The sequence below is a fragment of the Coturnix japonica genome, chromosome 10 (genome assembly GCF_054131305.1).
Source record: "Coturnix japonica strain WE chromosome 10, WE-NBRP24, whole genome shotgun sequence".
NCBI lineage: Eukaryota > Metazoa > Chordata > Aves > Galliformes > Phasianidae > Coturnix > Coturnix japonica.
The window spans coordinates 26,324,597-26,345,468 of record NC_140672.1 but is presented as its reverse complement, the minus strand read 5'-3'; the positions used below and the strand labels follow the sequence as shown (position 1 = coordinate 26,345,468).

Below are 20,872 nucleotides of genomic sequence, written 5' to 3'. Positions count from 1 at the left end.
GCAGCTCCACCATGGCACCTTCTAACTGAGGAAGAGGACCTTTGGTGAAGAAAAGAGCACTTGGGCAGTATGAGTCTCCAAGCACATGTGCTTCGTGTCTCCAGGCTGCTGCTGAGACCCAAAGGTGCTGTAAATCCATATAACTACCTTCACTTTTGCAGTATGACTGAATTAGGCACAGAAATATGGATAAAAGAGGCATTAAAATCAGAGCAGTTGGCCTTCAAGGCACACAGCTTTCAAAATGGCTTGGAGAGCAGAGCAAACTCTTTGCAAGTAACTATTACCACACAGTTCCATTTGGCTAAGTCATAACATGTGCATTCTATTCGAGTATGATGATCTTTACATGCAGTTTATAACTGTAAAAAGGTATGTTTCAACTTGGGGAGAGGGGAGCTGTGGTGAGAGCCATGGGTTGGAATCCTTCAGGGCCAGCATGCTTATCTGTGAGTCTGAGGGAGACGCCTCCAGGCCAAAGCAGGTGCTACAGAGAGAAAGGTTTGACACAAATGGTTTTATTTGACTGCTAGAGACAAATGAGTAGGAAGAAGCTATGATTTCTTTGCTGACTGCTGGTAAATCAGAACTGCAGACTGTAGGAGAGCTTAAAGGAGCAGTCGTAGGAGTGTGAATGAATGCTCTCTGTTCTGCACTAGGATGGATGTGTGACCAGCATGACATACCAATCTTCCACTCCCAAATCATGCTTTCCTGGAGGGCCTTCAAAACACTCTCACTGAGCCAAAAAAGACACTTTCTGGGCAGGGAAGGTCCCCAGAATGCCCATAGCCCCACCTGAGCACCTGACACTGGCACTCTGTGCCTGCCTCACTGAGCCTCTTCGTATTTTCACCTCTGCCCAGAATCATGTAGAAGGGCTGCCAAGGGCTGTGTGCCTGCGTGCTCCCCTGTGACAGCATTGTGTTGTAGGTGCCAACAAAGGGAAAGCACGGACAGTGCAAAGTAGCTGATAATTGCATTAAATGGGACTGTTTTGGCAGCACTTTGTGTGCTGAACATACTTACACGGATCTTCATTAATTTAGGGGCTGAAGAGAGGCTGCAGCTCATTGCACAACATTCAGAGGTTCCCTCCCACATGCAAACGCATCTTTTGAAAAGCCAAGCCTTGATCTCGTTTGAGGTACCTTAGAAAATGTAACTGCAGTGGATCTGCTGAAGCTGAATTATTTGTGGAGAGAACATATTACATGTCTTCCCTTAGATCTAGTCACTAGTTATCTCACATGTGCTGTTGTATTAGACAGAAAAAGCACAAAATGGTGTACTTCCTCTTGTTCCAAAGGAAGTGACAGTCGTTATTCTTTCCAGGAAATCTAATTGCATCAATTGTTTCTCACACAATACTCACAATTAAGGTTTCCAAAAGAACAGCTAAACTATAAAGCAGAGGGGAGCTGTTATTCACAGGTGTTGGATTAGATCTAATTTATGAGTGTAGCAGAAGCTACTTAGATGCGGGTGCTTAAAGCACATTCCTTCCTCCTATATTCTGAAAGAATACTTAGACCACTCAAAGATATTTCAATACCCTGAGCTTTTCCTGGAAATGCTTGAATATGGCGTAGGCAAACGAGAGATAAAGGAGAATCTTATAGCACAGGCAGATGACTAATGATGGTGCAAGCCATAAAAAAACACAGGACTGCTAACAAGGGAATGGAGATCAGCTGAGTAACCAAAAGAACAGGGTTTCAAATATTCATTTTTACACAAATGCAATTGTGATAGAGTAGGTGCATTATTCCGAGGGAAGGCAGAAAGTGAGATAGAGTAAAAGCTCTGCACTGTGCTGGTCACAGCACATTCAGCATTTTGCAAGCAGCTCCCAGCTGCATAGAATTGAGCAACACACCCATGAGCAGCCCACAGCACTGGAGGTGCTGCTGCCCTGCTGTCACCTACAGGTTGTGCTTAACAGTACTACTATATGTGAATACTTATGCTGCAGCTCTCTCCAGCTCCTCCAGATCTGAGCAAGACTGGATCAAAGAAGGGTAAGGTGCCCTGTTTTTTGAGGCAGCAAGGTTTTTTATTCATAGGGGAAAAGAGGTGTAGTCCAACATGAACATGTGCCTCTAAAATCTTTGTCAGTCTTCAAGGGAGGGAGCTGGAATTTCATCTGATTAATTTTTCCCCACTCTCAGTTCTCAGGAGGGTCACCGGCTGAGGAACTGGCAAAACTCTTTTCCCATTTTGTTTTCAACCTTTACCTTTTGTCAGCTCACTCTGCATCTTCTAGATCCCAGCCACCCCCAGTTTCCAAACACACCACCTTCTCACCCATCCTCTGCTCATACATGAGGTACCGCCAGCTGATGTTTATTCAGCTCAGAGAACAGCAGCGTATCTAACGGTCTTTAGTTATTAACACAAAAATCTTACCATGTGCTCACACCAAGACAATCTGGTACCATCACCCTTTCAGGTCATGCAGCAAAGCACTTGTTTGACTGCTTTTGAAAGATTCTTTTTCTTGCACTATCCCCTCAATACTCTTCATGTTATCTAGATGAGAACAAGCCACATCTGCTTACATCTCCTTCCAGATGTAACAGCCCTGGCAATCCTAAGGCATACTTCCTGATTGCACTGCTGCAACCAGCATTACACATACAGTATTGCATAATGTAGCCAAGTGTGGGAACAACCACACAGCCACAGGCAAGCTGTCACCTCAAAAGGAAAGTTCGTTCATGTTTTTCATGGCGCTGGGACTGCAGAGTGCATAAGTGAATTCAACATTCTCTGTATTATTACCAGAATTCAGCAGGGATGGAACCTTTACAGCACAAATAATTTTGTTTGAGCACAGGCTTTGAAGACTATAAACTATTTGACCATTGCACGAGTTAGAAAATAAATTCTAAGTCTTGAAATACTCTCCACATACTTAGGAGTAAAATGCCCTACATTTTGAGCAGTTCTGTTGGCAACACTGTGAGGTTGCTACCTCTGGCTTTGCACGTGCTCTTGAACCAGGAGGAGGATCTGTGCTCTTGTCCCCTTAGAGAGCATTTGTGCTTTTTCTCATGAGTTTCCATTCTTTCCATGCTAAAGAGGGAAGGTGATGTGCCTGTAAACATGTTGTAGTTTAAACCTTCTGGTGCTGCACGCAGGTGCTGTGGGAGGGATTACCTTGTTTGTGGCAGTCTGGGCTGGGGGTGTGTTTGTGTGAAGATCTGCAAGGTGATATTTGCTCCTCCCAGACTTCTTATGGGACATGCACGCATGCAAGCAAATATGTAAAAGAAAACCCACTTCAGGTGTGTTGCATTGCTCCAAAGGAGTGTAAGAAAGGAAAACACCAGTTACATAATAGAAGTATTCTCAAGAAGGAATTGTTTAATCACAAACACCTTTCAGTCTTAATAAAACTAAATTAGATCTTCTCTAACAGATCAGCATTTTATCCACAGTTGTTATACACACAAAAAAAGAGAAAAAAGTAGATTATCGTTTTAAAATGTAGCATTGCTATTATAAAAGAAAGGCTGGATGTTCTGCTGGTACAGCTTCTCCCTCACAGTTTAGCATTAAACTGTGTCAGCATCTTCTCTAGCTTCAATGCTAGTGCCATGTTACCTTTAATCCTTAATTTTCCTGACATGAAGGCCATGGTTGGCCTTAGTTTACCTAAAAAGAAGACACAGAATCATCAGGAAAAGGAAAGGAACTGGAGATTGCGATATCATATAGTAGTTACTTTGCTACCAAGTTCTACTGTAAAAGCATCAGAAAAGAGGTTCAACAGATTGACTGGATGCTTTCTGAAGCTACGCTCTGAAAAGTTCAATAGCTACTGAACAAAGCAGTAGATATTTTTATTATAAAATCATGGACTCACAGAGTGACTTACGTTGGAAGGGAATTTAAAGGCCATGCACTTCCAGCTACAGCTCATCCAATTCCAAGACCACAAAGAGAGGTGAGCCTGTCAGCTCATCCATCAGCAAGATGTTTCCTGCCACCAGTAGCTGCCTCAGTTCTGCCAAACCCGTTTGTTACTCACCAGTGAACATCTTCACAAAGTCGCCACTCGACATGCTCATCACAACATCAGCTGCTGCAGGAGGCTTCCCAAACCCAGCACTCCCACTGCTGGTTTTCAGGTCAAGGTACCAAGTGCCTCCTTCATCACCTGAGTGGAACAGGGAGAACCTGTGGCAGCACCACAAGGACTGATGTGCCCTGCCCTTTGCTACCCCCGCCTGCTTTTCTCTCCCATCTTCGTGCTAGACGTGCTGGAGGTGCTGTGCCAGAAGCTGCCCCGCGCTCTCTGTGCAGACAAGGTCAGCCCCAGCAGATGCCCCACAGTGCCACAGTGTCAGGGGACAAGGCAGTGGCTGCTGGTGGAGCTGGAGGCAGCAGGGGTTTGGAACAGAACTACCATGCTGACCCTGTGCAGCACGGCCAGCAGGGTGACACAGCAGAAATGAAACACCACGAAAACACACCACAGTCCCCAAAAGAGCAGCACATGCTGCTGATGCAGAAAGCATCTCCCTGTGACAACAGCAGCAGGGTAAATCCCACATGTGCTGAAGTTGGCTCTGAAAGGCAGCATCTTATAGAGCACACCCAAAGATGTCCCTGTTCCTAGACCAGTTATAAAAGACAAGTATTTACATGTGAAAATACAGACTGACTCTTGCTAGAAAAGTGAGCATTTGAGAATTTTACAAGTGATGGTCTTACCTGACAATTCAAACTGAAAGACGCCCTGCGTGGATTTCACTATTTCTTTATTGAGTTCTCCCTGAATAACTCTGAATGTTTCTGCAACAGGCCCCGCTGAAGCTGATTCTTTATTAAGCTTGGCTCCAAGCTTAATAGGCTTCCTGATGCCTGTGAAGCACCTAAAAGAAACAGATGGATTCTCTGTAAAATGCTGGAACGCTCTATCTCACTTATCTTTCTAAGAATATATATGTTTTCAGCAGTTCTTCTGCAAAAGCTTCTAAGGTGTGAATCAATTCACTACTTTAATCAGCAACTTTCTACACTGCAGTGAATGTGCTCATTTAACATTAAGAAAGAGCATTTGCAATTTATAAGGCATGTAATGCTTAGCAGCCCCTAAAAGCCATGCAGAAGGTCAGTGTATCAGGAAATAATTATTCTACTCAGTGAATTGCTACTGTGTTGGAGATCTGGGCAGTTGGCAGTATCAGTTCCTGGCAGAAAAGTCTAAGTGCGCACTCACAAATAGTATTTTCAAGGGAACTGAGTTCTTTTCAAACTTAGCCTCTTTCTTTCCTATATTTGTTTTGGCACTCCTATAAAACATATTCAGTATTCGTATTTGCCCTCCAATAGAAACATCACTATTCTGAAAAAGTGAACCTGATGCTTTTGTAAAAAAACAACTTCTCTATTTCATCTTGTAGTCATTCACATCATGTACGACTGTGAGAACTTCATGTAGGAATAGAAGCTTCTCAAGTTCTCACACTGCAAGAAAGATGTAACACTCCTGCAAAATATGCTGATTGCTTGTGATTTTTTTACAGCAATATTTACTCATAATCTTCATACCACTTAACTCTGGTGGTAAAAAGCAAAAAGGTTGTTCAAAACAAGGTGCTGATTATGAACTGTGAAAGTTGCAGACACTAAAGTCACTTCCATAAATCAAACAGCCCAAATACAAGAGATTTTGCCACATAGCTTGAATGTAGTCCAAAAGTAACTTGAAATAGAGGAGGCATTCATTATCATCACAAATAATCGACATGTACATGCAGAGGTTGCCCTTCCACGGCCTTCTGATTATGTGGCTGTCATGTCAGTTTCAGCATCCAAGAAGAAGTCAGGCATCAGGGGGTGACCTAAAGGGGAGTTGAACAATAACAGTAAGCCCAAGTAAGGGTGAACAGCACAAACAGGAATCCATTCTGAAGGCAACAGCACCTCAATTTACCAGTAAATGAACTACAGGTTGAAAGAAGACGAGGTGACATGTTTAGGTTCTGGTACATTTAAAATCAGACCCAGAAGCCTCTTACAAATTCAGTCAGAAACATCTGAAGATGAAGAAACACTATCTCACTATTTGGTAAATAGTAATACATGCGCTTGTGGTGCAGGTCTATTTTCTTTTTGCTAATGGGTTTAAAATATATATATATATATATTTTAGTATATATAGGCATTGATTATTAGAGCCTCAGTGGACTATTATGTGCTTTCCCAGAATCCACATTCTCAAACGTGAGGCAAAGCATCTTTTGACTGAGTCAAAGGAATATATCCATATTCCCCATATGGCCTTCCTTCCTTCGCAAACTTCTCATTTTAAAGATCTCTTTTACCTGGTGCAATTGCATAGACATCAAAATCCTTAACGCCTTCTTCTCTCAGTAGAACTTCATCAATAATGAAGTATCCAGTGAAAGTTTTCGGCTTTGTTAAAATGCAATATGCAGCATCTGCAATTATGTCAGTTTTTCTGCACTGCTTCTCTATTCCGGATCCTCCCAGCATATCCATAGCAGCTGTATGTATGGCTGGAAAATTCAGAGGACAGGAAATTACAAGTTTAACACTAATGACATCACATACTCATCTCTTTGGCAAATGCATAAACTTTATTCTCCTCTCACATGAAAGTAATCATGAGAAGACTAAACTGTGAAATACCATCAACCAGCGAAGAATGGTCAACCAGCAAACAATCCTCAAAGTGTAAAGATTCCCTTACTTGAAAAGTATTAAAGGAACCAAAAGAGGAATAAAGGGAAGAACTCCTTGTAATATTCATATTATTCAATGCTTCTATCAATACTTTCCACACAAAGACTTCCTCTGGCTTTATTTAGGACATGAAAAACTAACAGGACAACTATCTTTCTCAAAGTGAATGTGCATCAGCAATTAACATTTTCTGCAGCCATTACCATACTGAAAATCTCAATTTTAGCCCCACAATAACTTGTGAGATAACAAAGTGACTCTAAGTTAAAGATGAGAAACCCAATAGCACAAACTCAAACTTTTCCTGGCTTATGCTCCTCTACTTTCACATTACAGCCAATTATTATTGTTCTAAATATAGCAAAACTATGGGCAAAGACTGATATGAAAAACCATCTACTGTCCTGCAATCTGCACATCCTTCCATCTATTTCATACAAAGTGCTGCTGGTTTTCCATTAATTCATACATACAGCATCTTCCACTTTGACCCTGCAGTACCTCTACTACTCATTCACACTCTTACATCCTTTTGGCAGGTTACCTCTTTCACTTTTAGTTAAATCGAGAGCTCATAACATCTCACTATCAGCGTATTTTCTTGCTTCAAGGAGCTGGATGAACCAATAGAACCATACTAGCACAGTGTTAATCTCCAGCATTGAAGCTGATCACATATATATGATGTTCTTTAAATTAAAAACTTTGTAATTGTAATGTAGATTCTACAGAAGTCACCTCTCTCACTCTCTAAAGTAGTTAACTTTTGTTTTGGCAGATAAACCTTTCAAAACAACATTTTTCTTCCTAGACTGAACATTACAAACTTTTATACTTCAGAACATGAACAGTTTTCATCAAGGAAACACCGATACATACAAATTTTTAAAGCTCACTTGCTGCTTCTAATGCTTTCAAGACACTGGTCTCTTTGTTCAGCAGCTACCAAACCTTCAACAGCAGCCCTGGTCCTCACTGACCCATGGACAATAAACTGGAGCTAGTATAAGATGGGCACACCAAGTTATTTTTCTGCTATGCAGCCCTTCAGTGTGCTGTGACTTGCAAGAAGTGTTGGATGGTTGTGTGAAGAAGCAATTGATTTCCCACTCAGACAAAACTTTTTTTTTTTTTACATCTACAGAGGTACATATCTTGTCAGCTTCATCTATTTCCTGGCAATCTAACTAGCTGGGGATTCTAAATATTGACATAAATGTCCAATACTACTCAGGGATGGTGTGCAAACCAAAGTTTGAGTCATGTTGAAAGGAGCAGTGACAAGACAGGAGAAAAAGCAGAATGTGCTCAGGCTGAAGGTAAGTTTAAGTGAAAACAGGAAGGCAACAGTGAGAACTAGGAAAGAAAGCCAATACCCACACAACATCTTTGATCACAAAAAAATACACAGAAGTGCTCGGTGTTCTGAATCAGTCCTAAATAAGACCACCTGTATAGGACAAAACACAACAATTCAAAATAATCACCTGTTTTAGGCCATAAAGCATTGACAGCAACTTCTCCTTTAAATTCTTCTGCCATTCCCAAGACACACATGGACATGCCATATTTACAAATTGTGTAGGCTACAAAAAGCACACAAAAATCCCATATTTAGTAGGATACATATTTAGTCTACACATAGAATTTTACTTTTGAAGGATGTAAGTCACGGAAAAATCAACTTTCTGGGGTCAAAGCATCATCTTCCTAGAGTACAGAAACTCTCCCAGCTCCTACCACCCCCTTCAGATACAAACTGACCCTTTTACATGAGTATTGAATTGGGGAGGGAAAAAAAAAAGGAAAAAAGCACGTTGTAAATCCTTTTTGTATACTCTGAGAAGGGGATGTTGCAGAGAAGGAACATGGACCTGCAAGAGGAGTTTAACCATGTTCCAAGTGTTGAAGTTTAAAAGATAATCCACAGGTTTAAGATGAGCAACATATGTTCTAGCCCAAAGACGCAATTGGGGCCTCCTTCACTCCTCAAAGATAATTTCTATTTAAAAAGACAGCAATGAGCTTTATCGCTATCAAATCAAATGTGGAAGCATAGAGAAAAAAAGATTTTGCCTTCCTATCTCTATTGGGAATAGAAAACATGGTGTAGTATCAAGAAATCCTATGAAAAACTCTTAACTCTTACCTGCAGAACCTTCTTGGAAATATAAGCCTTTCACCACCACTGAAGACTTTTTGTACAATAATCCAAGGCTGCCCACAACAGAACTGCTGCATTCTCCAAAACAGAAAAGGAGTGACTTCTAAAAACAACAAAACCAACCAATTCTAACGTTTTGATACTCAGTGCAGCTCTCTGTAATTTAATTCTTTTGGCCCTCTGAACACAGAAGACCAGTAGCTCAACACGCTGTAAAGGCAAAGTCCAGGATCACAATCCCAATGCAGGGTGCCAAAGACAAGAGCCAAAAATCAGATTTTCAAAAATGGCCATGATTTTCCTTAAGGCTTTCACAGTAAAACTCAGTTTGCAAGTAACTGCATTTAACCCAATAAATCCCCACAAGTCTGTCCAACCAACCCAGCAGGCTGACACAGCTGTGCAAACGACTTGTGACTGAGCCCCTGTGTACAAAGGTGTCACACAGAGTGGAAGCACCAGTGAGATAAAAAGGAACTGGGAATATTGCATGAGCATATCAGCACAGTGTGAGGAGAACCAAAGTTCACCTGCAGCTGAGACTTGCAAGGGAAGCCAGTGGCAACTTGTTTATCTGCTATAATGTGGGTAGGAAGAGCATGAACAAGGGAAAGGCGTTGCTGAGTGGCATGGGTGATTCAGTGAGAGCAGACACTGGTAGTGCCTTGCTTAGGAACATGGTTTACCAGGACATGAGAAACTAGCCATAGATGAGAGGTAATCTTAGAACTTGGAAGGTTGGAAAAGACAATATAGTCCAACCTTCAACCCATCCCCACTATGGCCACTAAACCATGTCCTTCAGTGCCACATCTAAACCCTTCCTGAACATCACCAGGGATGGTGACTTCACCACTTCCCTGGGCAGCATGTTCCAATGCATCATCAATCTCAGTAGGTAAAATCAAGCCTGGTGAACCTGATTGACTTCTGTGATAGAATGAAAGGATTTGAGGCCAAAGTGATAACAGCTGACACCATTCACATTAGCAAGGCTTTCATTACCATCTCTCAAAATACTTTTGTATCCAAGTAAATACATAATAGTCTGGATGGTTGAACAGCCTAAGGGGTAAGAGAAATGTTAACTGGACAGGTTCAGGGAGTTAGAATCATGCAGGTGGGCTCCTTTTGCAGCAGGCACGGCTGCAACCAGGGCAGCCCACAGGCTGCACCGTGGGCGCTTTCTGCACTCGTACAGGATCTCATGACTACTGCTTGCAACACACGGGAACGAATAAGGTCAATGTATGTCCCCGTTCATTAGCAGCGCAGAAATAACACCGCAGCAGTCACTCAATTCAGATTCCACAGCACACCCACAGCCGCACTTTGCCCTCCGGACGTGCACACAGCTCGGCCCATGAGCAAACAGCACCGAGCGGGACTCCGGGTCCAACCCAGCTGCTCCGGGGCCACCGTGCCCGGCCGCGGCCTCCACCCCGCGTCCCATCGCCCTCAAGGGGCTGCGGAGCACGCGTCTGTCCCTCCGCCCGGCCCCGGCCCCGGCCCCAGCTCTGCCCCGGCAGCTCCTGTGGCTCGGAGCTCGCGGCCCCGCCAAAGGAAGGAGGAAAGCCCAGGTCGCCTTACCCAGTGTTGGGCAGCATGGCGGCACGGCCATGGGGCGGCTGTCGGCTCGGCACGGGACGCGCTCCCCGCTCACACCGCCCTCCGCGCAGCCGCGGCCCGGGGAGCCGGGCGGAGCCAGGGCCGAGCGGGGCGGGATGAGGGGCGGGTGATGGAAGTATCGGGATGAGTTCCCTGCGGGAGTACACCTCGTTCAACCAAGCCAAAGCCTTGCACGTTTTCACTGACAAAATTAAAATCGCATCTGAGATCTCGCCCTCAAGGAAAGGACTGAATGACCAAACTGAAGTGACAACTGAAACGATTTATTATTGAAACAACCTGTCCTTATAACTATCGGTCTATCCACTACCACCTCGGGCCACTATGCGGGCGCCGACATGACCCCACTGCAGGGCGCTCACTCGTCATCTTCATCACTGTCATCTTCATCGGTGCGCAGCCAGCAGCCTTCCTCTACCCAGACAGAGCTGGTGAAAGGTGGGCGCTGCGGGTCCTCCCAAGGCTCCCACTCCTCTGGCATCACCGTGACTTCATGCTGTATGTTCACCGTGAGCGATAAGGAGTGGAAAAGCAGGCCGGCCTCAGGAGCACGCTGCTCTTGCTCTCTTGGGCGCCAGGGAAGTTCCTGCAGTGCTGGGTTGCGTGGCAAGCTGTCTCCCATGTAAGATGAAGCGGTGAATGACAAGGAAGTAGAAATGTCTCCAGGGCTCCAGCCGCTGTTTGGTGGCAGCAGGGACGGGTCCAGAGGCTGGTTCATTCCCCAAGCTGCTGCAGCACGCATTGGCCGGCTGTGAGAGGCTCGAGCTCGGCGTCGGCTGCGGTTTCTCCTTCGGCGCTTGGGAGGCCGGGGTCCCCTGGCTGCAGCCGCCTGGGTGCCGGCTGCCGGACCCGCTGCCTGCAGGCAGCCCCTGCGGGAGCAGGAGCAGCAGCAGCAGCAGGAGCAGCAGCAGGGGCCCGTCTCGGCTCTCCTTCTCCGGGCAGATCTCGGCCTGCGCTGCTCGAGGAGCCGAGAGCTCTCTCCTCCGAAGTCTGGGTTCCAGTTGACGAGAGGCTGCAAAAGGCAAAGGAGAAGAGTCAGTTGTTATCACCTTGCGCTTGAAAGACAGCAAGGTACAGGAGATTTTCAATTGCTAAAGATGGACATGGGAGTGAGCAGCATCACGAGCCGATCCTTGACCACCTCTTGCAGGGTGGGAGCGTCTTTGCTCAGTCCAATTGAAGTTTGTCCTTGCAGACATTTCTGCGACAAAGCGGTTTTCGCTGTGCCACTCGGCAAGTGAAATCCTTCTGAACACCCTGGGGGTTCTGATGGGGTGTCATTGTGATGGCACGTGTTTGTGATGGGGGCTTCGGCCACTCCCAACATGGAGTCACAATGATCACCCCAAGGTGATGCCCAGCCCTTTTCACCAGAGCTGTGCTCTGTCCTTTCATCCCCATCTTGTCTCAATGCAGTGCTGCTTATAAATCAGATTATAAATCAGATATAATTCCATGGGCTTTTCTGAACTCTCATGATCTGCAAACAAGAAGAGAGCAAGAGTTTCTACTGCTTTGTCCAGTATTTAATGAAATGTTCATCTCTGATCTGTGGTTTCATCTCAGTTTAAAGCTGGTTCTTTTTTTGCCTGTTTAAATGTACAAAGTATTTGTTGAGCGAGGGTCAAATCGCAGCTTTTACAATGTTGAGTTCTGGCCATGTTTTGGATCTGTGATATCCACATTTACTGCCATTCAAATCATTCCTCAGTTCCCTTCAGCAAAACTTTGGAACAAAGCAATTAAACATGAGGCAAAGTGACAAAAAGCAAAACATAAAACACATACATAAAAATGTTATTCAACAAGTAAAGTAACTGTTATGGGTTAGCCCTCAGCTGTACCTTCAGAAATGGCCTGGAAAAGCACATTCTTTTTCAGTCAGTCAGCCTCCTTGATGATGATTCTCTTTCTTCTTATTTAGAGACTTAAAGCCATCCCTGTCTTTCCTCACATGGCTTCCTAACATTGCATCTGTGTTAGGAAAGCTGGGATTTAAATGTGATGCAGTATTTGAAATGAGGCTGGAAAAGGTGCTGCCTTCAAACCTTGGGAGGAAAACATTACTAACAGAATATTGGCCTCTCATACCACGCATCTACAAAATGCCCGTCCTCATTTTGACTTGACATGGTGTAAGCATGAATAAGATGTGGATCTCTAAGAGAAGACGTAACTAAATCCTGCTGCAATGCCCAGCAAGGAGAACATTTTTTCTGTAATGACTGTGTATAATGACTCAAAGAGAAGACATATAACAGTATTTCTTTATGTTTTGTGAATAATACTTCTTTGGGTTTTCACCTTTTCTGCAGATAGCAAACTGCCCTCTGTTACTGTGAGATGTATGCCACCTAACTGAACGTGATTTTGCTGGAGATGCATCCAGAGCAGAACAAAGCTGTCTCTGGCTGCCCCCTGTGTTTTCCCCTCTCCATTAAAGCAGTTGTTCATCCTGTGGGATGAAAGCTTACTGTGCTGCCCTGGGGGATAGTGATTGTGAATGGCAACTGTGTCAGGGCTGTGTCTGGCTGCTTGTGTGGTTGTACACATGTTTAGAGGGGAGAGAGGACAGGACTGTCATATCCATATATAAGCCATTATGGATTCGAGCCCAATGGAACAAGAAATTCAGTAGCAATAGACAAGGAAAAACAGAAAGATGGAATCTTTGTTTTCTGATGATGTGTTTTTGCTATACTGCTTATCCAGGGATGAGCATGTGTCCTAGAGGCAGCATCATGGGAACATAGACAGGTATCCCACCACCTTCCACTCAGGTCCTCAGTGCTGTGCTGTGGGATATTGTGGGAGCTGATGGTGCTGACTATGAGGTGTACTTGATCCTTGCATTACAAACTTTCATGTGGTGCCATTCTTGGACTTTATGCTCTAAACAGACAAGGCTGAACAATGTGCCAGTCTGCTCTGCACTGGAAGGACAAACCCCACAGTGGGTGCTAAAATTCTTCTGGACATTTGCATTCCACAGGATTTTTACATGAGTGTAGAAATGCTCTGCTTATAAATCCGTTCCTCAGGTCACAGCTTTTGTAAAAAAGAAGTGACTAAACAAACTTGTTGCCCTGTTATCAGAAACTGAAGAAAAACTTCAGATTCTTTTACTGGCCGTTCCAGTTAATAAGAAAACCAGCTGTAAGGCCTGTGTAAAATACAGGCGCTATCTGCATGGTGCTGAAGGTAATGAACGACGCTGATCGCTAACTGTACCAAGAAGAAAAGGTAAGCTCAGCCTTCAAGTCCCCACGGGCTCTGTTTCGATGACCTCTTTCATTTCATCAGCTCCACTGGCGCGTTTTTTTCCCAGACTGAGTAGGGAAAAATCCAGCTATGTGTGTGTGCCAGCAGAGGGAGCGCTCAGCACACGAGATTGAATCACGGAATATCCCGATTTGGAAGGGGCTCTCAAGGATCGTAGAACCACAGAATAGTTGGGTTGGAAGGGACCTCAGGGCCCACCCAACCCCTGCCATGGGAGCGCTGCTACCCAGCAGGTCAGGTTAGAACAGGGCCATCCAACCTGGCTGACCCCTTTACTTTAACCCTTTGAGGCTGATCTGTCAGCCCATGGTTCACCCATATTTTGCCTGGATTTTATTTATTGTGGTGGTGGCCCAAATGTGGTTTGACTCCCCACCCCCAGTTTCTTTTAAGGCTAGGGCCCCTACTTGTTCTTAGGCTTGTGGCTGGATTCTCTGACACACGCTGAGAGAGCTTGACATGCATTTACTACATATTTCCTACATTTAATGTCAATGATTGACGGGATTAACAGACTACAAGCTGTGAAAGCTGAAAGGAATGAGGGTTTATTTAAAGCAATCAGTAGATAAAGCTTATCTTTGTTATAGGTAACATTCCTTTTTCATCAGTAACTCAGTGGTGCAGATGTAAGCTGAAAAGTAGAGAAACAAAATCTGTCCCTCTCAAAGAACTAGCATAGATTTCTCACAACTTATAAGCCAATATGATAAACTGAAAAGGCTAGATTTTTTATTTCTCTACTCATTGGTGTTTCTGCACATCTCATTATTTAAAGGGACTCTTCCTTGCTCAAGTATGATGGTCTTCTGAGTTCCCAACCTGAAGTCATGGCTGTGTGGTACCCTCCTGCACCAGCTCTGCTTTGGGGTCTGGCAGTTCCTTCTGTAACTGCCTCCTGCCATTCCCACCTGGAGATCATGCTAAAGAATGGAGAGGGAACTTTGCAAATGAGTGAGGACAGTAGCACAGCACCTCCTGAGAAAGGCTTACTTCCACAGACTTTTATTGGTGGGCTGCACACATCAGCTTGATGTTACCTTAAGGAAATGAGAAAGTGAAGAGAAGGGACAACTGCACAGTAGACAGCCAAGAAACAAAGCCATGTAGTCCCCAGAGGATTTTCTTCTCCAGTGTCAGCAAGTAGTAAGGATGAGGAAGGTGACAATAACTCTTCTTGTCAGACTTTTCCCTCTGTTAGCAAGGGAAAATGAGGAAGAAAAGTGTATGCATTTCCTCCATAGCAGAATAAAGCTTAAGCAAGGCAACCTCTGTGCAGGAAAACAAAAAAAATCTTCTCTTGTATTTCCTTAATGTGAACAGTACCTTCTAGCTTTCCCCCTTACTTTCTCCCACTGATAGGAACCACATGGCATGAGCACTAGGTTGTGGAACACACCTTTTTCATCAATGGATGAAGTTTTATCAGGGTGGAGGGTAACTGCCACATCATTATTTCCAGTTGTAATCTTTGTCCTAAGGGTGTGTTAGCATGTGTGGGATATGGTACTGGAAGACTACAGAGCACAAAGTTCTGGATCTTTTTTCCCTATAAATATGAACTGTACTCCATAAAAACGCTTTGTCCAGAAGGTTGTTGTCAGCTATTTCTTCATAAGCTGAGAGCTTGCTTTTTTATTATTATTAATTTTTGTTTTTATTTATTTATTTATTTATTGGGAGGGGGGAGGGGGAAAGAAAGCATTAATGTGATATGGGGGAATGCAGAGATTCAGACTTTGGAGTAAAAGGAGAATACTGAAGGCCACATCTATTCACCAAAAACCACATCTCTCAGAACTCCAAGATTCCCAGGCCCAAAATGGAGGGAATAAAAGATTAATGCTGTTGCCTCATTCAAAACTGGGAAGAGACAAGCCCAGATGGCTCGTTTTCTTATTTTCTTTGCCTGAGGAATAAGTGTTACACTGCTGTTGACTGTTAAACACATCCTAACTAAGCAATGTCCTATGTTTGTGTTTATCATTTTGATTGCTGTCATTTTCCTTTCTCTGTAGAAAGGGAGAGACCCAAACAGAGTGAGGTTTTCTCCATAGGAAATGAACCCTGCTCCAAGAATTCTGCAGCCTGAACAGATGTGATGCACAAGACAAGTTTGTCAGCCTATTACAAATGGGCAGTTGCCTGAAGGACTGCAAATGGCCCTGGGATTTCTGTGACAGAACTGAAAATCAGCCCCTCAGCAGCCCAGCTTTGTCACCACAGACTTTCAGCCCTTCCCTCTGCCTTTCTGTGGGTGCAGCAACTGGCTAAGCCTGAGCTCTCTAAAGCATCTTATAGAACAGTACATCTGCGCTCACAGGTCAGCAGTAGGAGGGCAGAAGTGGAAGGACTGTGGGTCTGCCATAGCATCTGTGCATCACTCATTGATAGCTAATCCAGTTCTGAACAGAGGATCTCACACTTAGCAACGCAAGAGGGCTAAGAGAATGATCCAGTTCCACATTCTTAGTGTTGTGAAGCACACTAGGGAATAACTTGGGGAGACAGCCTGGAGACCCAAGTGTCAGGGTTTCTTAAACATAGAAAACAGCCTATTGTACTTATCTGACACATGAAAATTACACATTGCACATTCTTACTAACGTCAGCCAAATATCCATTCTATAATTAGCATATATTCACACTGCCAGATCCCCTGCTTTCTTTCAAGTGGTTTTCTTGTTGAGCTGTTATTACACAGTTTTTAATCATATTCATTGTACAGGCTCTCGTTCAATTTACCCTGCATTACCTGTGTATGTCTGCCTTGTGACAGCTGACACATACCTGCTGTGACCACAGATATTTCATGTCCCACCAAAACCCAGGGGTCTCTCCCATCATTATTTACCTTCCCAGCACAAAGAGGGAGCTGCCATCAAACTAAGAAGGGAATGATGAACCATACTCCTGCCCTTGTTACCCATTCCTGTAGAGTAATAAAGAAGATGGTTACCCTAAGGAAACTCTGCCATACTCTTCATGTGCAGTTCATCAGGAACTTTTCGGACTCCTATTTCATATTTTCCAGATTAGTATTTTTTGCCTGTAAGACATTCATGTTATTCATCGAAAGCAGAAGTCATTTTCAGTCCTGAAAGGGGCTCCTTCTTCACACTTTAGAACATTTTTCTATGAGCTTTGTCTTCTAGACAAATACTGAAGAAATCAGAAATATTTTCTGCATAGCAGCAGTTTATATTCTGACTTATGGTGCACTGTCAATCTTCTTTGTCCGTCCACAAGAGAAAGCAACTGGAACAGGTTACTTTGTGTGGTAAAAGCGTAAGGAGAGCTGAAAATGAGACTTCTTGGACTTTAAGGAGCCACAAGAAGAGCCTAGAAAGTGAATGACATTCATGTCTCTGAACATTTCGGTGGACACCAGGGGAGCAAAATCCTTCCTACTGTAAGAGACGAGCAAGTCCAAGACCTCCTCATAAGACTGGATATGTCCAAGTCCATGGGGCAGGATGACGTGCTTCCCAGAGTCATGAGGGAGCTGGTTGATACGCTCACCCAGCCATTCTCCACCATATTTGAAAAGTCATGGCTGTCAGAAGAAGGCAGGAGAAGTCCCTGGGTCTGGAAAAGGGAAACATCACTCCCAGTTTTTAGAAAGGCAGGAAGGAAATCACATGGGAAACTACAGGCCAGTGAGCCTTACCTCTGTGCCTGGGAAGATCATGGAGCTGTTCCTCATGGAAGAAATGTGGAGAACGATTTGGAGGTTCTGGTGGACAAAAAGATGGACATGAACCAGCAGTGTGTGCTTGCAGTCTGGAAGACCAACTGTATCCACAGAGAAGTGGCAGCATGGAGAAGTAGGCTCTTGCTCCCCTCCACTCTGCCTTCATGAGTCCCCATCTGCAGTACTGTGTCCAGATCTGGAGCCCACAGCACAAGAAAGGTGCAGAGCTTCTGGATTAGCTCCAGAGGAAGGTCAGAATGATAATTAGAGGTCTAGAGCACATCTCCTGTGAATAAAGAGAGGAGAATTAGGCTACATGTTAGGTTAGATACTAGGGGGAAGCTTTTTCAGACAGAGGGTGGTGAGGCAATGGCACAGGCTGCCCAGAGAGGCTGTAGATGTGAGTTACCAACAGTGGAGTCTGGGAAGGACAAGAATCTTCCATTAATCGGTGACTGCTGGAAGGCGACAAAAATAGTGCTCTGCATTACAGTAGTTGAATTCCTGTTCCACAAATTGTCCCACACTGCCTTCTATTTAGGAAACAAGCTCAGGGCACTCCTTGCCTCATTGCTCCTTTTAATTCAGACCTGCTGCTTCCTACAGGACCAGAAAGACGTCTGCTTAAACACTTGCGTAAGCCTGCCCTGCCCCAGTCAGGCAGAGTAGTATTTGCAACGCCAAACCATAGCAACCTTAATGCAGATGGCTGCACCCTCAAGCTTCTCTGCCTGAATCTGGCTTCTTGTGGTCTTGTGTCCTCCATTGCTGTTCCAGCAGGGAAGATGCCTCAGACCCTTGGGGATCCCTTATACTTTCTGTGCCTTGGTTTCTGGCCTGTGTAGGAGGGATGTAGGACAGAGTGTTGAGCAGGAGACAACCAGATGCTGCAGCGATCGACTGGCAGAGAAGGACCAAAGTACTTCAAAGGTGGGTAGATGTGGATCAGATCTATGGGGCAGGAGCTGCTGTGGGGCTGAGGGGGGTCAGATCTATGGGGCAGGAGCTGCTGTGGGGCAGAGGTGTGTCTGATCTATGGGATAGGAGCTTCTCTGGGGCACATGTGGGTCAGATCTATGGGGCAGGAGCTGCTGTGGGGTAGATGTGGGTCGGATCTATGGTGCTGGAGCTGCTGTGGGTCTGATGGGGGATAGATCAATTGGGCAGGATCTGCTGTGGGGCAGATGTCGGTCTGATCTATGGGGCAGGATCTGTTGTGGGGCAAATCTATGGGGCAGGAGATGCAGTGGGGCAGATGTGGATCAGATCTTTGGGGCAGGAGCTGCTCTGGTGCACATGTGAGTCAGATCTATGGGGCAGGAGCTGCTCTGGGGCATATGTGGGTCAGATCTATGGGGCAGGAGCTTCTGTGGGGCAGATGTGGGTCTGATCTATGGGGCAGGAGCTGCTGTGGGGCTGATGTGGCTGTCATGGTCTTGTAATGTTGTAATTTTGCTCTCAGTATTCCACATCATAACATCATGTAAAGTATGGATACTTGTATTGAATGTGCAGTCCACAGAAGAAGACTACATATCCCAGAGAACAACAGGGGTAATGATAAGTCACGGGACCAGGATGCTGTATAATCTCATTCCCAGGCTGGAGTGCCCTCCTTCTTCTCTCCAACTTCTCGGAGAGTGGGAAGCATTCCAGCCGTGTCGCCTAGAGTTCACAGTCGGCCTCTCGGTTTTCGGGGACTCTCTCATTCCCTGTTTGTTTGATTTGCTAGCCTCAATTATATTATATTATATTGTGTTATCTTGTATTTCGTTATCATATTTAGAACTTCTTTACAGTGAGGGTGACGGAGCACTGGAACAGGGTGCCCAGAGAGGTGGTGGAGTCTCCTTCTCTGGAGATATTCAAGACCCGCCTGGATGCCGAGCTGTGTGATGTGGTGTAGGGAGCCTGCTTTGGCAGGGGGGTTGGATGATCTCGATGATCTCTAGAGGTCCCTTCCAACCCCTACAACTCTGTGATTCTGTGTGATTTTGTAATCAAGCTGCAATCTGCCCGGGCAAGAGCCAAACAGGCAGAGGTGTGTGCTCCAGACTGTGCCAGCCTTTGGCATCAGCAGGAAGCTCTGCCCATGCAATACTCCCCTTCTGGCTTCTTTTGACCTCCCTGTAAGGTCTGGTGGCACAGCTTGATCCCAGGTCCCTGCTGGGCTGTTACTCTGCCCCGGGAGCAGCTGCCAGGAAAACCAGTGCCACTGGAAAGGTGACGTGTGCAGTGATGGTCTCTGTCACTCACTTGCCTGCTGTCTTGAGCATCAGTCCATCAGCCTCCCAGGCTGACTCCTCTCAGCCCTCTGGGTACAAATCTGGTGCAGTGGTGCACTTAAGTGAGAGACTTACAGGGTCTGCAGATTGTTAAGGGCTATTTGCTGTTTAAAGCCTAGAAGCTGTTTCTGATTCCTTTAAACCAAACCCAAAGCATCGTGTGTGTGTGTGTGTGTGTGGATAGGTGTTTGTGGGTACCAGCATGGGGAAATCACAGAACAATGTCCTACACTGTTGGTGTGACACTGTTTAATTGTGGTGGTCTCAGACCGTGGAGGTGGCCCAGGGTCTCTTGCAATGCATTCTCCATTAGCAGAAGTTGTCACTGGTCCCAAGAGGGAAGCCGGGGAGAAAAAGGTTTTTCTGCACCTCTAAATGTAGCAAGTCCTCTGCCTCTGTAGAACATTGCATGGAAGCCCCTTTCAGGGAGCATCAGGACCAGGGCAGAAGGACCAGAGTTTTTTTTCCTTATCACCAGACCATGTGAGTTGTCCCACCACACACTTTGGCAACTTCTGGGGTGACTGGTCCACTGGTGACACTGTGTACATGGGCACAGTTGGAGCCTCTTGAGAAGGTGATTCTCCTTTGTGGAAACGGTCAGCATTGTGATGGGGTGAGGCTGAAATCTCTGTTTGTTTGAGAGCATCCAACCTGAAGCTGCTTCGTAGTGAGGAGGGTGACTGTGTCTGCCCTATGGGAGAACAAGTTCTCTGGGTAGGTTTACGGCTGCAGAGGCAGATCTGGGGACTTGTGTGCAATGAAAGAAGCTGGAGGAGAAGAGGGGGGCAGGAGCTGCTCTGCCAAGAGGGAAATGAAGGCACAGAGCGCTGCTGTGGGTACGTGTAGGTACCAATCTGGAGCCAGATCTTCTGCCAGTAAACACTTCTGAGCACCCTCTTCTGGAGGTGAACAGCTCTGGAGGAAGGTGCTTTCAAATGTCCACAAAGTGATGTTGATTGTCACACAGTAGCACCCATCACTTGCCTCCTCCATAAATCAGTTACAGTCTTGTTGGTGAACCTGAAGACAAAAGGTCAGCGCGCTGGGACAAACAGCCACACACCAGTATCACAGAATCACAGAATGACCCAGGTT

At 45.2% G+C, this 20,872-nt stretch overlaps 1 protein-coding gene and 1 pseudogene across 2 annotated transcripts; both read right to left on the bottom strand.

Annotated features, from left to right (window-relative positions):
* Nucleotides 1-3,349: 3,349 nt before the first annotated feature.
* LOC146759538 (hydroxysteroid dehydrogenase-like protein 2 pseudogene) lies at nucleotides 3,350-4,882 on the bottom strand (annotated as a pseudogene). Its single transcript, XR_014932343.1, has 3 exons — nucleotides 4,723-4,882; nucleotides 4,037-4,165; nucleotides 3,350-3,660 (listed from the first exon to the last, which is right to left on the bottom strand). The product of XR_014932343.1 is annotated as a hydroxysteroid dehydrogenase-like protein 2 pseudogene (transcript).
* Nucleotides 4,883-6,186: 1,304 nt separating this feature from the next.
* LOC146759537 (hydroxysteroid dehydrogenase-like protein 2) lies at nucleotides 6,187-20,325 on the bottom strand. Its single transcript, XM_085510421.1, has 4 exons — nucleotides 20,279-20,325; nucleotides 10,475-10,659; nucleotides 8,208-8,306; nucleotides 6,187-6,533 (listed from the first exon to the last, which is right to left on the bottom strand). The coding sequence occupies exons 1-4, from the start codon at nucleotides 20,323-20,325 to the stop codon at nucleotides 6,322-6,324; spliced, it is 543 nt and encodes a 180-aa protein (XP_085366547.1). The 3' UTR covers nucleotides 6,187-6,321.
* Between the last annotated feature and the right edge of the window lie 547 nt (nucleotides 20,326-20,872).

What these genes read in the sequence shown, in the direction of transcription:
- LOC146759537 (XM_085510421.1), bottom strand. Translation starts at nt 20,325, where the DNA reads ATGTACACAGTGTCACCAGTGGACCAGTCACCCCAGAAGTTGCCAAA. An exon ending in GCCATGCTGCCCAACACTGG is followed by an intron (nt 8,307 to 10,474) that starts GTAAGGCGACCT and finishes TGCTTTTTGTAG; the next exon opens with CCTACACAATTTGTAAATAT. An exon ending in TGCTTTATGGCCTAAAACAG is followed by an intron (nt 6,534 to 8,207) that starts GTGATTATTTTG and finishes TGAATTTTCCAG; the next exon opens with CCATACATACAGCTGCTATG.